The sequence below is a fragment of the Cetorhinus maximus genome, chromosome 22 (genome assembly GCF_964194155.1).
Source record: "Cetorhinus maximus chromosome 22, sCetMax3.hap1.1, whole genome shotgun sequence".
Lineage (NCBI taxonomy): Eukaryota > Metazoa > Chordata > Chondrichthyes > Lamniformes > Cetorhinidae > Cetorhinus > Cetorhinus maximus.
The window spans coordinates 5,912,660-5,930,697 of record NC_135900.1 but is presented as its reverse complement, the minus strand read 5'-3'; the positions used below and the strand labels follow the sequence as shown (position 1 = coordinate 5,930,697).

Below are 18,038 nucleotides of genomic sequence, written 5' to 3'. Positions count from 1 at the left end.
AACGGCCTTTACGTTTTTTAGGAAACCTCATCCACGAGCGGGATGAGGTTTCCTAAAGCTTTTATTAATTAAATTTTAAAAATTTCCCAAATATAAGAACATGTCCCATCTCATGTGACACAGTCAGACGAGGGGACATGTGACAGTAAATTTTTTATTATGTTTATTAATGTTTTTCAAAAGCGCAGAGCTGCCTCAGGGAGATTGAAGCGCTTTTTTGTGGGCATGCCGAAAGTATGCTGGCCCTGACTCTCCCTCCTCCCCCTGACCACATGGGTAGCGCTGAGCGCTACCGGTCGTGTATTACGCCGGGTGGGCCTTAATTGGCCCGCCCGCGTAAAATGGTGGCGCAGAGCCAATTGCGGGCGGCGTTCGGCTCCACGACTGCCCCCGCCCGGTCTCGCCGAGCCCGCCCAACATCGGAAAACTCTGGCCTTGGATTACTTGGATAATGGAATACTCCCCACTTGCCTGGATGAGTGCAGCTCCAAAATTACTCAAGAAGCTCGACACCATCCAGGATAAAGTAGCCGCTTGATTGGTACCCCTTCCACAAACACTCACTCCCTCCACCACTGACGCACAGTGGCAGCAGTGTGTACCAACTACAAGATGCACTGCAGCAACTCACCAAGGCTCCTTCTACAGCACCTTCCAAACCCACAACCTCTACCACCTAGAAGACAAGGGCAGCAGATGCATGGGAATTTGTCACCTGCAAGTTCCCCTCCAAGCCACTCATCATCCTGACGTGGAAATATATCGCTGTTCCTTCACTGTCGCTGGTCAAAATCCTGGAACTCCCTCCCTAACAGCACTGTGGGTGTACCTACACCACATGGACTGCAGCGGTTTAAGAAGGCAGCTCACCATCACCTTCTCAAGGGCAATTAAGGTTGGGTAATAAATGCTGGTTTAGCCAGGGACGCCCACATCCCATGGACGAATAAATAAAAAGCAATAGAAGACAATTTAATCCTTTAAGCCCTGGTGTGGCTCTCGTGAATCTTTGCTGCTCTAAGCTGTAAACAACCATGAGCTGCTCAGTTAACCATACTGATTTGTGCAGATATCCAATTCCCACAGTCAGGAAATTGCAATTACCTCAAAACCATGCAATGAATTACCAGCGAAAAGAAATTTCTTGTGTGCTTTGGTTCCTTTCAAATTGTACTAGTTCGTTGTATGGTACATTTCAGATAGGGAAGGTGATGGCGTAAAGGTATTGTTGCTGGACTAGTAATCCAGAGACCCAGTGTAATGCCCTGTGGTACCTGGGTTCAAATCCTGCATGGCAATAAAATCTGGAGTCAAAAGCCTAATGATGACTATGAAACGATTGTCATTAAAGCCCATCTGGTTCACTAATGTCCTTTAGGGAAGGAAGTCTGGCCTACATGTGACTCTTAAATGCCCTCTGAACAAATTAGGGATGACATCTAATGAATAAAACCAAGGCCCTGTTTGCCCCCTCAGGTGGATGTAAAAGGTTTCAGTGCACTGAAGAGCAGGAGAGTTCTCTTATTCTCCTTCATCAACCAACATCACTAAAAACAGATTACAAGTTGTATAGCACCCTTTATCCCAAAGTGCTTTGTTGGTGCAGCGTCAAACAGGACAGGTGGCCAAAAGACCATAGACTTTAAGGAGCATCTTGAAGGGGGAGAGAAAAGTGTTGGAATTCCAGAAATTCAGAAGGTCATTGTAGCTGAAGGTGACTGCCAATGGTGGGGCGATTACAAATCAGATCGTCACCCCATAGCTGCTTGTGTGATCTTGTTGTGCACAAATTGGTCAGCACATGTTTCCCACATATCATACGAATTAGGAGCAGAGTACCGGGCCCCTGGAGCCTGCACTGCCATCCAATAGGATCATGGCTGATCTGATTTTAACCTCAAGTTCACATTCCCGTTTACCCCAAATTACCGTTCATCCCCTTGCTTATCAAGAATCTATCTACCCCTGCCTTAAAGATATTCAAGGACTCTGCCTCAACCACCTCTTGAGGAAGAGAATTCCAAAGTCTCTCAACCCTCTAAGAGATCATTTTTTTTCCCTCATTCTGCCCTTATTTTGAAACAGTGACCCTGAGTTTTACATTCTCCCACAAGAGGAAACATCCTCTCCACATCCACCCTATCAAGTCCCCTCAGGATCTCATGTGTTTCAATCAAGTCGCCTCTTACTCTTCTAAACTCCAGTGGATACAAGCCTGGCCTGTCCAACCTTTCCTCATAAGACAGCCCACCCATTCCATGCATTAATCTGGTAAACCTTCTCTGAAATGCTTCTAATGCATTTACATCCTTCCTTAAATGAGGAGACCAATACTGTACACTGCACTCCAGATGTGGCCTCACAGTATAACTGAAGCATAACCTCCCTACTTTTATATTCGATTCCCCTTGCAATTAAACGGTAACATTCTACCAGCTTTCCTGGGCAGGATTTTGCCCTTGTCTGGTGGGCTCGGTGGGGGCGAGTGGGAGCAGCTGGGAAGCTGACCACCGCCTGCGATCATGGCCTGACTGTGATTTCACGCTGACGGGCCAGTTAAGGCCCTCCCAGTGTGAAACGCGCGGTGTAGCGCTGCCCGTGTGGGGGCTGGGGAGAGGAGGGCGAGTGGGGAACTTCGCACATGCGCGCAGGTGCGCGCCGGAAAAGCTCCCCGAGGCACAGATCTGCCTCAGGGAGCTGAAGATATAAAAAAAAAATCAAAAATAAAGATTTTTAAAAATGGTACAAAACACGTCCCCTCACGTGACTCTGTCACATGAGCAGGGACATGTTATTGATGAAAAGTTAAAATTTTTACTTCATTTTTAATCGCTGTCGGAAACTTTATCCCGGCCGTGGTTGAGGTTTCCTAAAAAACCCAAAGGCCGCTTGGCCTTTTCGCCTGCCCGCCTACCGTAAGGTTGGACGGGCAGTGAAAAATTACATTTAATTGGTACATTAATGGCCTTCATAGGTCTGCTAATTGTCAGCGGACGCACAGCCGACTCACGCGTGTGCCTGCCCGCTGAGATATCGGGGAAGTGTGCGATGACGGTGGGACCCTCGCCTGTCACCGTCGCGCGTCATTTTACACTCAGTCGGGTCGGGTGCTCACCCACCCGACGAGGTAAAAATCCTGGCCCCTAATTACTTGCTGTGCCTGCATACTCACCTATTGTGATCCATGCACTCGGACACCCCGATCCCTCTGCATTTCAGAGCTCTGCCATCTCTCACCATTTAGATACATACTTATTTTTTAAAAAATTTCCTGCCAAAAAGGACAATTTCACATTTTTCCGACATTATACTCCATTTGCCAGATCTTTGCCCGCACACTTATCAATCCATATCCTTTTGCAGCCTCCTTATGTCCTCTTTACAACGTGCTTTCCTCTCTATCTTTGTGCCACTGACTACACTTCAAAAAAGAAACTGCTTCTTTGGCTGTAAAGTGATTTGGGACGTCCTAAGGTCATAAAAGGTTCTAATGAATGTAAAGATTTCCTTTTTTTTTTCACCTGTTCTAAGATGTGGTCCTGCCAATGGCTGTCCCGTTGCCTCACAGACACAGCAAAGCTCAACGAGCAACAACTCCAGGGCTGCAACATTCCCATCATGTCCCAGGACAGCAGCCCAAGGGAAATTTCAGCAAAAATCTCGCGTCGTAAAGATAAACGGAGTAAATTCTGGGAGCGAGGGTTGCAGGATTGGGGTGCGGAGCAAGGCACCAGGCTCATGCCACCCCCTAATTTATTGGACTGCAGCAAGTTTTGAAAATTTAACCTTGGTTAAGGGCAATTGAGGAGATGATGTGAGGTATTGGAGTGAAATAATGCTTCAGTTAAAATGGTGGTGAAGTGCATTTCACGCAAACGCAATCAGATGGTTGTGACACTAACATCACGAGAGAATGGAGTGTAAAAGCAGCCTGCATTTTTGGCCCAGTATTTCTGCCACTCCCTTTGTTGATATTCCAAATGGTGCCAAGCAAACACTCCTCTCTCTCTATCAAAATGGCTATTATCATTTTGCCTAGTGCTGGGTGTGTAATGTAATGATATTTGGATGTGAACTCTTGAGACCAGCTCCTTTCTCACACCTTTTCCTCTTTTCTCTCCTCCTTGTTTGTCTGTCACGCTGTTTGCTTTCCTCCTGTTTCTGCTCGCTTGTAGACATTTCAGTCAGTCTGCTTGCTGTAGTCGTCAGTTTCTGTGGGCTTGCCCTGTTGGTAGTGTCTCTGTTTGTATTTTGGAAGCTCTGCTGGCCATACTGGAGGAACAAAGATCTTACCTCTAATGCAAATAACGCCCCCCAGCAAACATCGAACGATGCACCAGAGCCCGTGGAAATGCCGGAGAAGAAGGAAATTAAGGAGGTTAAAGAGAATGGAAAGAACTCAGTCACACTGCTGACGACTGCCATGAAGATCAGCCAGACCTCGCCTGACATACCCGCGGAGGTCCAAGCGGCACTGAAGGAGCATCTCCTCAAGCACACGCGTGTGCAACGTCAGACCACAGAACCTACATCCTCCTCCAGGTTAGTCCCAGACCGACCGTGCTTGCTTCTGTTTTAGAGTCAGGGGGAGGGGGTTAGGGCGGCGTTTGCGGTTATGTTACTGGACGAGCGAGGGGGGAAATAAACAGAGAACATTGGAAGTAGTCAGCAGGCCTGGCAGTGTATGTGGAGAGGGAAAGGAAGTCGATGTTTCAGGTCGATGACCTTTCCTCAGAACCTGAGAGTTCGAAAGGTTGAAAAGTTGAAAGGTTGTGCCGAATCTTGTGAAGGCTCTGGGGGGGGGGTCTTCTCTCCCCCGTCTCGAGAGCCGGCGAGAGCCCCTGTGTCGTCTCTTTTCGGGAAGGCCCGCTGCACCTTGTGCCCGCTCAGGCGTTTGGCAGGCCAGCTGCAGGCCTTCCCCTGGCATCCAGGACCCCGGGGAGGGGGCAGACGTTTCACCTGCATAGCGCTGCCGGAAAATCAGAGGCCGGCAGTTCTATTGCACGGCGGCGCCTCTGGGACAACAGGGGGCGGGGGGGGGCTGCTGCTTGTCTGACACCCACCCGAGGCCTAGGACTGTCGCTGAATCCCAAGCCAGGGGTGAGTAATGGCATGGGGAGGGGGGTCACGGGGGAGGATGTCAGCAGCAAGGGCTGTGGAGGAAGCTCTCAGTGGGCCCCACCCCCCCCAATGCCAGGCCCCTCCATCAGGCTCTGAGTGCCTTTGATTGAGGGGCCGCTCTCCCTCCCCCGGAAGTCTGCAAGCAACCACACACGGGATTGCATGTCATGCCCCCTGCATGGCAACCCCCTCCCCACCTACCATTGCTGGGTAAATACCAGAGGTGGTAGGATGTGGCCTGTGAGCAGACATTAATTGCCCACATAAGAGTCTCAATTGGCAGTGGGGCGAGAAATTTGTCCACAGACCTTCTCAACAAAGACTTAATTGGGGTTTTGTTCTTTTTGTTCATGGGACGTGGGCATTGCTGGCTAGTCCAGCATTCCTTGCCCATCCCTAATTGCCCTTGAGAAGGTGGTGGTGAGCTGCCTTCTTGAACTCCTGCAGTTCATGTGGTGTAGGTACACCCACAGTGCTGTTAGAGAGGGAGTTCCAGGATTTTGACCCAGCGACAGTGAAGGAACGGTGATATATTCCCAAGTAGGATGGTGAGCAGCTTGGAGGGGAACTTGCAGGTACTGGCGTTCCTGTCTGTCTGCTGCCCTTGTCCTTCTACATGGTAAAGGTCACGGGTTTGCAAGGTGCTGTCAAAGGAGCCTTGGTGAATTCCTGCAGTGCATCTTGTAGATGGTACACACTGCTGCTACTGTGCGTCGGTGGTGAAGTAAGTGGATGTTGAAGGTGATGGATGTGATGCCAATCAAGTGGGCTGCTTTGTCCTGGATGGTGTCGAGCTTCTTGAGTGTTCTGGGAGCTGCACTCATCCAGGCAAGTGGAGAGTATTCCATCGCAATCCTGACTTGTGCCTTGTAGATGGTGGACAGGCTTTGGGCAGTCATGAAGTGAGTTACTCTCTGCAGAATTCCCAGCCTCTGACCTGTTCTTGTAGCTACAGTATTTATATGGATGGTTCAGTTCAGTTTCTGGTCAATGGTAACCTACAGGATGTTGATAATGGGGGATTCAGTGATGGTAATGCCATTGAATGTCAAGGGGAGATGGTTGGATTCTCTCTTGTTGAGATGGTCATTGCCTGGCACTTGTGTGTTGTGAATATTACTTGTCACTTATCAGCCCAAGCCTGGATATTGTCCAGGTCTTGTTTCATATGGGCATGGACAGCTTTAACATCTGAGGAGTCATGAATGATGATGAATGTTGCGTAATGATCAGCAAACATCCCCACTTCTGACCTTAGGATGGAGGGAAGCAGCTGAAGATGGTTGGGCCGAGGACACTACCCTGAGGAACTCCTGCAGTGATGTCCTGGGACTGAGATGACTGACCTCCAACAACCACAACCATCTTCCTTTGTGCTAGGTATGACTCCAACCAGCGGAGAGTTTCCCCCCTGATTCCCATTGACTTCAGTTTTGTTAGGGCTCCTTGATGCCACACTCGGTCAAATGCTGCCTTGCTGCTAAGGGCGGTCACTCTCACCTCACCTCGGGAGTTTAGCTCTTTTTGCCCATGTTTGAGTGAAGGCTGTAATGCGGAGAGAAATTGAATGGCCCTGGGGGAACTTGAACTCAGTGTCACTGAGCAGATTATTGCTGAGTAAGTGCCATTTGACAGCACCCTCAATGACCCCTTCCATCACTTTGTTGATGATGGAGAGTAGACTGACGGGCCGATAATTGGGCGGCTTAGGTTTGTCCTGCTTTTTGTGGACAGGACATAACTGGGCAATTTTCCACTTTGCCTTGTAGATGCCAGTGTTGTAGCTGTACTAGAACAGATTGGCTAAGGATGCAGTAAGTTCTGGAGCACAAATCTTCAGTACTATTGCTGTAATGTTGTCAGGGCCCATAGCCTTTGCAGTATCAAATGCCTCAGCCATTTCTTGATATCACGTGGAGTGAATCGAACTGGCTGAAGACTGGCATCTGTGATGCCAAACAGGTTTAGAAGAAAGAGGGGGGGTCTCATTGAAACATACAAAATTCTGACAGGGATGGACAGACTGGATGCTGGAATGATGTTTCCTCTGGCTGGGGTGCCTAGAACAAGGGGCCACAGTCTCAGGATACAGGGTAGACCATTTAGGACTGAGATGAGGAGAAACCTCTTCATTCAGAGGGTGATGAGCCTGTGGAATTCTCTACCACAGAAGGCTGTGGAGGGCAAGTCATTGAATATATTTAAGAAGGAAACAGATTTCTGGACACTAAAGGTGTCAAGGGGTATGGGAAGAGTGCAGGAGTGTGGCATTAAGATAGAGGATCTCAATGGTCATATTGAATGGTGGAGCAGGCTTGAAGGGCCGAATGATCTACTCCTGCTCCCATTTTCTATGTTTCTATACAGGGGACCATCGGAAGAGGCTGAGGATGGAACATCCACTTTGTACTTCTGGCTGAAGGGTGTTGTAAGTTCTTCAGCCTTGATTTTTGCAGTGATGTGCTGGGCTCCCCCATCATTGAGGATGTGGATGTTTGTGGGGCCTCCTCCTCCAGTGAGTTGTTAAATTGTCCACCACCATTCATGACTGGATGTGGCAGGACTGCAGAGCTTAGATCCGATCCGTTGGTTGTGGAATTGCTTAGCTCTGTCTATTGCATGCTGCTTATGCTGTTTGGCACACAAGTAGTCCTGTGTTGCAGTTGACACCTTATTTTTGGGTATGCCTGATGCTGCTCCTGACATGCCCTCCTGCACTCTTCATTGAACCAGGGTTGATCCCCTGGCTTGGTGGTAATGGTAAACTGGGGGAGATGCCAGGCCATGAGGTTACAGATTGTGTTCGAGTACAATTTTGCTGCTGCTGATGGCCCACAGCGCTTCATTGATGCCCAGTTTTGAGTTGCTGGATCAGTTTGAAATCTATCCCATTTAGCACAGTGGTAGTGCCACACAACACGATGGAGGGTATCCTCAATGTGAAGAAGGGACTTTGTTTCCACAATGACTGTGCAGTGGTCACTCCTACCGATACTGTCATGGACAGATGCATCCGTGGCAGGCAGGTTGGTGAGGATGAGGTCAAGTATGTTTTTTTTCCCCCCTCTTATTGGTTCCTTCACCACCTGCGGCAGACCCAGTCTAGCAGCTATGTCCTTTAGGACTCGGCCAGCTTGGTCACTAGTGGTGCTACTGAGCCACTCTTGGTTAAGGACATTGAAGCCCCCACCCAGAGTACATTCTGCGCCCTTGCCACCCTCAGTGCTTCCTCCAAGTGGTGTTCAACATGGAGGACAACTCATTAGCTGAGGGAGGGCGGTGGGGAGGGGTGGTGCGGACGCGCCAAGTGGTAGCCAGCAGGAGGTTTCCTTGTCCATGTTTTACCTGATGCCCTGAGACTTCATGGGGTCCAGAGTCGATGTTGAGGACTCCAAGAGCGACCTCCTCCTGACTGTATACCACTGTGCCACCACCTCTGCTGGGCCTGTCCTGCCGGTGTGACGGGACATACCTAGGGATGGTGATGGTGGTGTCTGGGATAGTATCTGTAAGGTATGGTTCTGTGAGGATGACTGTGTCAGGCTGTTGCTTGACTAGTCTGTGAGGCAATTTTGGCACAAGCCCCAAATGTTAGTCAGGAGGACTTGTTTCCTGTGCCTAGGTCAATGTTGGATTATCTGTCCAGTTTCTTCCTTTTCTGGAGACTTTGTAGTGGTTTGATACAACTGAGTGGCTCGCTCGGCCGTTTCAGAGGGCATTTAAGAGACAACCACATTGCTGTGGGTCTGGAGTCAAATGTAGGCCAGAGCAGGTAAGGACGGCAGATTTCTGACCCTAAACAAGCATTAGTGAACCAGATGAGTTTTTATGACAATCGACAATGGTTTCATGGTCACTGTTACAGAGACCAGCTTTTAATTCCAAATTTATTAACTAAATTTAAATTCCATCAACTACCATGGTGGGATTTGAACCCATGTCCCCCAGGACATTAGCCTGGACCTATGGATTACTAGTCCAGTGACATTAACACTACAAGGAAGGTATCTGATTCCCTCCCATCTGATTAAATGCTCCCCATGCCACCAAACTCGTCACAGGCTGGGGTGGGGTGGAGTGGTGGGACACAAGATTCAGTCCATTAACTCTGTTTCTCTCTCCGCAAATGGATATTTTCTATGTTTATTTCAGATTTCCAGTATCTGCAGTATTTTGCTTTTGTGGTGTTTCAGGTCAATGTCATTTTACCAGACCTGGTAAAGTTAGAGGTGTACCAGATTTTAAGCAAGTACTGAGGCAGGGGTAGGGAGGAGGGCTAGAGCAATGGGAAAGGTCTGTGATAAGGTGGGAGGCAGGAGAGACTAAATAACAACATGGATGATAGTGCATGGGACAGGTAAAGAAATAAAAGGTGTGTCCAGAGGAGGTGTCGATGGTAAAACCATCAACAGTCGCTGTCTGAATAAATGGGCTGAAATTGTTAAACTCAGTGTTGAGCCTGAAAGGCTGTAAAGTGCTAACTCACATTTCATTGGAATGCTGCAAGAGGCCAAAGCAGAGGGATCAGCATGAGAACAAGGTGGAGAATTGAAGTGACAGGGGATGAAGGAAGCTCTGGGCCATGCTTGTGGGCTGAACTAAGGTCTCCTTCAAAGCACTCAACCAATCCGTCTTTGGTTTCCCCAGCAGAGATTACATCGTAAGCAGTGAATTCAGTATCCTAAGCAGGAAATGCTGGGAAAACTCAGCAGGTCTAACAGCATCTGTGGAGAGAAAAAAAAAACCCAGAGTTAACGTTTTGAGTCTTTATGAATCTTCTCCAGAGCCTTTGGAATGCTGGGAGGGGAGGGCAAGATGTGATTGGTGGTGGCATCATGCTGGAGGTGGTGGAACCAATAGAAGATGACCTGTTGAATAGGGAGGCTGGTTTGGTGGAAGGTGAGGACAAAGGGAACCCTATCATGGTTCTGGGAGGGAGGGGAAGGGATGAGAGCAAAAATGTGGGAGATGGAATGGACACAGTCAAAGGTCCTGTCAACCACAGGGGTCAGGGCTGGTGGGGGTTTGGGGGTGATGGGGTTTGGGGGTGATGGGGTTTGGGAGTGATGAGGTTTGGGGGTGATGGGGTTTGGGGGTGATGGGGTTTGGGGGTGATCCTTGATTGAGGATAGAGCAAAGTTAGAGCTTATAGAATAAATGAGCCAGTGCAACATGAATACAAAATTGCCTAAATGACAAGTTGCAGAGAGTAATGGTAAACATGTGTTTTTTGGACTGGAGGGAGGCTAACAGTGGAGTTTCCCAGGCGTTGGTGTTAGGACCCCTGCTCTTCCTGACATACATTAGTGACCTAGACTTTGGTGTAACAGGCACAAATTCAAAATCTGCGGACGACACAAAATGAAACTTGGAAGTATCGTCAACTGTGAGGTTAGTTTGGAAATTCAAAAGGACAAAGACCGGCTGGCGAAATATGTGGATAAGTGGCAGATGAAATTTAATGCGGAGAATTGTGAAGACAATCATCTTGGTAATAAGGACACAGAGAGACAATATAAAGAGTACAATTCTAAAGAGGGACTTGGGTGTATATACGTATGAATCATTGAAGGTGACAGGGCAGGTTGAGAGTGCAGTTAGTAAAACGTACTAGGTTTTATCAATAGGGGTATAGAGTACAAAAGCAAGGAGGTTATGTTAAACTTGTTTAAAACACTGGTTTGGCTGCAGCTGGAGTATTGTGTTCAGTTCTGGGCACCACACTTTAGGAATAATGTGAAGGCTTTAGGGTGGGTGCAGAAAAGATTTACGACAATGGTTCCTGGGATGCAGTTATGTAGATAGATTGGGCAAGTTGGGACTGTTCTCCTTGGAGAAGAGAAGAGAAGGCTGAGAGGAGATTTGATAGAGGTGTTCAAAATCATGAGGGGTCTGGACAGAATTGATAGTGAGAAACTGTTCCCATTGGTGGGAGGATCAAGAACCAGAGGGCACAGATTTAAAGCGATTGGCAAAAGAAGCAATGGCGACATGAGGAAAAAACATTTTTGCCCAGTGAATGGTTAGGATCTGGAATGCACTGCCTGAGAATGGTGGAGGCATGGTCAAATCAAAGCTTTCAAGAGGGATTTGGATGACTTTCAGATAAAGATGTGCAGGCTATGGTGAAAAGGCAGGGGAGTAGCATTGAGGGTATTGCTCCTGCAGAGGGCCAACACAGGCCTCCTGTGCCTCCATTCTATCATTCTATGAACAGAAGCATTAGTAAGGAAGGCGTCATCATCAGAACAGATGTGGCAGAGACAGAGAAACTGGGAGAATGGAATGGAATCCATGCAGGGAGCAGGGTGTGAGGAAATGTAGCTGGTGTAGTTGTTGGAGTTGGTGGGCCAAGAGTACATGTTGGTCAATAACTTACCTCCAAATGGAGATAAGGAAGCTGAGGGAGGGGAGGGAAGAGCCAGAGACACACCACGTGAAGGTGGGGGAAAGATGAAATGTAGGCAAGAAGGGGGATGGTTTCATAGTGGTAATGGTGTTGGGCTATATAGCATAAGGGTCCGGCACATATCGGGTTAACATAGGATTGAGTACAGTGCTGCCCACTCTGCGACGTAAGAGAACTCATGGCCTGCACCTAGGGGTCAGTATAGTGTCATCTTGAGCTGTGTGTACAAGCAAGCACGGAGCCAGTTCCCAGCCTGAACCCTTTACTGTATTTACGTACATAGTCCTTGTGGTTCATAAATACACGCAGCCTGCTTAAGACCAGGAAGACTTCATTAAGACCTACCCCCCAAACAATAACCAACACCCTACAACATGGTGGCAGCGAATGGAAAAATCCAAAACCTTGCAAAAAAACGCAGAGAGAAACTAAAATCCTGCAAGACTGAAGAAAAATTTGAAGAAGCATTCTGACCTGAAGGCAAGAGTGAGAATTAGACATGCCAGAGGAAAATCACCAGAGAAAAGCTCTAAAGAAAGGATGGGAAGCCAAAGGCAGAAATTTAAAATCCTTTACTGCAGCAGAAGATTCCATCCAATCTCTCAGAAGCCCAGCTACAATTCCCGGAGTGCGGAGTCAGCAGACTTAGCAGGAGTGCTTTTAAATTCCAGGATGCAGCAAGTCTGAGTGAAACTTCTAAATAGTTCAGTGGTCAGAAATTTCCGTTTAAAAACCCCGTTGGGAGAAACCAGATTCCCAAGTCGGCCCCTGAGGACGTGGAGTCCGAGCTCGCTCTGAAAAGGGGAAAGAACAAAAACTGAATGAATTAATTCGGAAGAATCGCAACTAACGAATCGGCTTAAATGCTCAGCAAAGACCAGGATTTGGCGATTTTTGTGACCCTGAAGCTCAAACGGAGAATGGGTGATCCGAGCAGCCATTGTTTAAAACCTTTTTCAGGGGTGAGCGCCCGCACCAGCGCCATCGCAGCGGGGAGCCTGCCAAAACCTGCAAGCGCAGATTAAACCCTTTGTCTGCAGACAAACAGCGGCCCCGTCTTGAATTCCAACAACACCTCAAAGCTGAGCCTACACTTTAAATTTTTTTTAACCACGCATCATAAATCTATCCTTCCGCATCAATTTGGACTTCTCCAAGGCCCAGATCAATCACATGACTGGGAATTTTGGAGGAAAATGTTCCTCAGATATATCACTGCTTCAGGTCCGGATAAAAAGGCAGAAGCTTTATTCGGTAGGCCCGATAGCAGACAACATTATTGCCAGACAAAGAATCAGCTAATCATCTGTTAAATTTGAAGAAGTGCTAAAATCATTCGATGTTTATTTCAACCTAAGAAGTAGCAAAATCCTTGAGAGGACTAAATTTAATTAGAAGCCCAGGAACCAGGAGATCCTGTGGACTCATCCATTAATGACCTGTATAGAATGGCTGAAGGCTACGAATACAGAGACCTAAAATCTGACCTCATCAGGGATAGAATGATTGTAGGAATAGCGGACGACGCACTCTCAGACATACCGCGAGCGAAGGAAGATCTAACCCTCGAGAAAGCTATCCAGATTGTTCGGCAATCTGAACTCCGTGTGCAGCACAGATCCATTTTAAGAGGGGAAAATAAACTGTGGTACAAAGGAGACCTCACAATCCAATTAGTTAAACAGCACAGAAACAGGGACACTCCAGGTCAAGGGAAGCAATACCCTAACTGACCAGTACAGTGACCATGCCAGTGCTGTGGAGCAACGGCGAGATCAAGTCCTGCAATTTCAGTCCAAGGCAACAGAATTGGACACTCCGGGAAGCTGTGCAGAGCCAAAATATCTAAATGCACAGAAGACCCAACGAAGATTCTTGAGGTCGAGACTGCACAGCAAGAGGACACGCAGCCATGCTCCTTGGGTGAGGTCAAAGATCCAGGATTTTAATATTGGAATGTGGACATTTTGGTTAACAGCTGTCTCACAAACTTTAAATTGGACACGGAAACCAGTGTTACTGTCCTATTGGACAAAGAACTGTGGCTGAGAGACCTCTGGCTTCAAGCAACAGCCACACCGCCCAATGGGCTCGGAGGAGTCCGACTTCTGGTCATAGGCATGATTCTGGAACCAGTAAGGCGTAGCGGCAAACAAACCTTCGAGCTGATATACATCATCTGTAACCAGCCTTTCTTCTCTTGAGCAGAGATACCTGTGTAGCCCTGAATCTCCTCAAAACAGCAGAAGATGTCAAGACAACCACTGTTGTAAACTATACAGAACCGCAAGTTCCCAAGGGGTCAAACGAGAAAGATTCTCGACTGGGACTTCAGCTCTGAACTACCTTCTGTCTTTGCAGAGCAGGTTTGTCCATTCTTGTTACAGGTGCCGGAAATCCCTCATTGGTCAGACCAGCCAACCACTCAGATTGTTACCGTGACGTCTCCAGTGGAGGATAGACAAGAGAGCAGCCAACAGCCAGAGAAGAGCCTCAACCTCTGGCTTTGGCGACTGTTGATGAGGTCAACACTGCGACCACAGAGCGAAGACTGCAACTCCCCGGCCAGCATGACTGGGCCACACGCTGTGCTGGAGCCAAGTAGCAACTGTCCATTGCCAACTGCACACCACGCAAAGCCGAATGCAAAGGTGAGCTAACTAAAAAATAACCACACCCTCATGACAGGAATGGCCATCTCCTGTCACAGAGGACCTTGCAACGATCCAAGCGATGAAAGGAGGAGGGAAAAAACGACATGGAGATGAGCACAATGTCCGTCCAGCTCGCAAAAAATGGGATGGAGCAACAATCGGCCATCACCACGACTGCCGAATCGACAAAGAGCAGTTCAATACCAAGGGATGGAAAAAGAGGATGAAATGATACCCAGACGCCAGAACAACCTCCAAATCAACAGAGTTTATCTGCAGTGACAGAACCTAGCACTCCTCTGACTGCAGTGCGAATGAGATATGGAAGGGTTATAAGGCCTCCAGACCGCCTGAACCTATCAACTCAGAGACTTGAAAGGGGGGATGGGGGTGTAGTAATAATGATGTAAATACATGGGGTAAACTAGAATAACTTGAAATACATTGGATAAAGACTTTGAGGGGGTGGGTGTAGTATAAGGGCCTGGCACATGTAGGGTTAACTTGGCTCTGAGTACAGTGATATAAGAGAACACATGACCTGCACCTAGGGGTCAGTCTCGGGTTGGACAGAGCCGTGTGTGTATGCAAGCATGGAGACAGCTCCTTGCTTGGACCCTTTACTGTATATATATAAATATACACACATGGTTCTTGTTAATAAATACATACTGTTAACCTACTTAAGATGTTGAAGACTTTATTGAGACCTACCAAGCAATAAGTAACACCCTACAACAGGCTAGTTACTCCAGAGGCTTAGACTAAGGCTATAGAGGCATGAGGAAATTCTGCAGATTCTGGAGCAGTCCCGGCAGATCGGAGAGTGGCAAATGTAACCCCACTATTTAAAAAAGGAGGGAGGGAGGAAACTGGGAATTACAGACCAGTTAGCCTCACCTCAGTAGTAGAGAAAATGCTAGAGTCTATTAATAAAGGATGTGATAACAAGACACTTAGAAAATATCAACAGGATTAGACAAAGTCAATATGGATTTATGAAAGAGAAATCATGTTTGACAAACCTACTGGAGTTTTTTGGAGATGAAACTAGCAGAGCAGATAAGAGAGAACCAGTGCGTGTGGTGTATTTGGGTTTGCAGGAAGCTTTTGATAAAGTCACACGTAAGAAGTTAGTGGGCAGGATTTTCTGCCCGTTGAGGGGGAAGTTGAAGTGTGGGTGCGTGGATGCGTGCCTCCGATCGGCGCCCCCAATTGGGGGCTGCACCGCCATTTTACATGGACGGGCCAATTAAGGCCCGCCCAGCGCGATGTCTGCATGGAAGTGCTGAGCGCTCCCTGTGCGGGCGGTGGGGAGGGGAAGCCCCAAACCTGAGAGTGCGCTCTTTCTCGCATGCACATGGCAGAGTGCACTCATCTCCCTGAGGCTGCACTTAGCCTCAGGGAGATCGGCTCTACTGTCAAAAATATCAAAAATAGAAAAAAAAATTTCCCTGACATGTCCCCTCATGTGACACTGTCACGTGAGTTGGGACATGCCCATAACTTTTTAAAAAACTTTAATTAAATTTTTAAAATCCCTACATGAAACCTCATCCCGCCCGTGGATGAGGTTTGATGCTTTTTCTAATCCCGACCTGTCCGCCAACCTTAAGGTTGGACGGGCAGGTCCATTAATTACTTAAATGACTCTGTCAATGGCCTCAATTGGCCATTGCCAGGTTGGCGGGTACACAGCTGATTCTGCTGAGTCCCCGCCTCCCTGAAAATTTAAATGGGGCGCGATGACATCGGGAGTTCCCCCTGACATCATCCCGTGTCATTTTACGCATTAGCGAGTGGGCCCCGCCCCCCCGCTCGCCAATGGGAAGATCCTGCCCAGTGTGTAAAATTGAAGTACAGGGGGTTGGGGATAATATATTGGCATGGATTAAGAATTGGTTAGCAGGCAGGAAACAGAGAGAAGGAATAAATGGATATTTTTTTGGAGTGGCAGGTGGTGACTAACTCTAAAGGCGTCAAGGGGTATGGGAAGAGAGTGGGAAAGTGGCAGATGAGAAAGAAGATCAGACATGACTATATTGAATGGCGGAGCAGGCTCGAAGGGCCGAATTGACCTATTGCTGCCCCTATTTTCTATGTTTTAATGTTTAACTCCTGGATGCTCCAGGGTACTCCTGGAGGGTTGGTAACTCCAGCGGCAAGGCCAATATTTTTGCCCATCTCTAGTTCCTTACGACTGAGTGACTTGCTGGAAACTTCACAGTGAAGTTAAGAGTCAAAATTGCTGTGGGACTGGGTCACACATTGACCCAGAGTGGGAAAGGACGGCAGATTTCTCACAGTCTCAGGATACGGGGTAGGCCATTTAGGACTGAGATGAGGAGAAACTTCTTCACTCAGAGGGTGGTGAACATGAGGAATTCTCAACCACAGGAGGCTGTGGAGACCAAGTCACTGAATATATTTAAGAAGGAAATAGATAGATTTCTGGACTCTAAAGGCGTCAAGGGGTATGTGGAGAGAGCGGGAGTGCGGTGTTGAGATAGAGGATCAGCCATGATCATATTGAATGGCGGAGCAGGCTTGAAGGGCCGAATGGCCTACTCCTGCTCCTATTTTCTATGTTTCTATGTTCCAACGCCATATTCCCGCTCTCTCCCCATACTGATTCCTGGGATGGCAGGATTGTCGTATGAAGAGAGATGGAATCAACTAGGATTGTATTCACTGGAGTTTAGAAGAATGAGAGGGGATCTGATTGAAATGTATAAAATTCTGACAGGGATGGACAGACAGGACGCTGGGCAGATATTTCCTCTGGTTGGTGGCGGGAGGGGTTGGGGTGGTGGGGGCGGTGTAGATGTTTCTATGAACTCAAACCATGGCAGTCGGGAAATCTAAATTCAATTAATAATACATCTGGAATAAAAAATTACTCCCGGTAATGATGATCTCAAAACTACAAGTTCACTATTATCTGCCAGTGAAAGAAATCTGCTGTCCTTTCCCACTCTGGGTCAACGTGTGACCCAGTCCCACAGCAATTTTGACTCTTAACTTCACTGTGAGGTTTCCAGCAAGTCACTCAGTCATAAGGAACTAGAGAGGGGCAAAAATATTGGCCTTGCTGGTGGAGTTACCAACCCTCCAGGAGTACCCTGGAGCATCCAGGAGTTAAACATTGAAACACAGAAACAGAGGTAATAGAAGCAGGAGTAGGTCATTCAGCCCTTCGAGCCTGCTCCGCCATTCAATATGATCATGGCTGATCCTCTATCTCAACGTCATATTCCTGTGCTCACCCCATAGCCCTTGATGTTTTTAGAGTCCAGAAATCTATCTATTTCCTCCTCAAATATATTCAGTGACTTGGCCTCCACAGCCTCTGTGGTAGAGAATTCCACAGGTTCACCACCCTCTGAGTGAAGAAGTTTCTCCTCAGCTCAGTCCTAAATGGTCTACCCCGTATCCTGAGACTGTGACCCCTTGTTCTAGAATCCCAGCCAGAGGAAACATCATCCCTTTAACCAGTCTGTCCAGACCTGTCAGAATTTTATACATTTCAGTGAGATCCCCTCTCATTCTTCTAAACTCCAGTCAATACAGCCCAATCTCTCCTCATACGACAATCCTGCCATCCCAGGAATCAGTCTGGTGAACCTTCGCTGCACTCCCTCTATGGCAAGTATATCCTTTCTTAGGTAAGGAAACCAAAACTGCGCACAATACTCCAGGTGTGGTCTCACCAAGGCCCTGAACAGCTGCAGTAAGACATCCTTGCTCCTGTACTCAAGTCCTCTCGTAATGAAGGCCAGCATACCATTTGCCTTCTTAGCTGCTTGCTGTACCTGCATGCTTGCTTTCAGTGATTGGTGTACAAGGACACCCAG

General features: G+C 47.8%; 1 protein-coding gene across 1 annotated transcript in view; it reads left to right on the top strand.

Moving 5' to 3' along the window:
- syt10 (synaptotagmin X) overlaps positions 1-18,038 on the top strand; it is an 85,591-nt gene that overhangs the window by 23,567 nt on the left and 43,986 nt on the right. Inside the window, exon 2 of the mRNA XM_078567681.1 lies at positions 4,176-4,542. Coding sequence (XP_078423807.1) covers positions 4,176-4,542 — 367 coding nt within the window. The remainder of the gene's footprint in view (positions 1-4,175; positions 4,543-18,038) is intronic.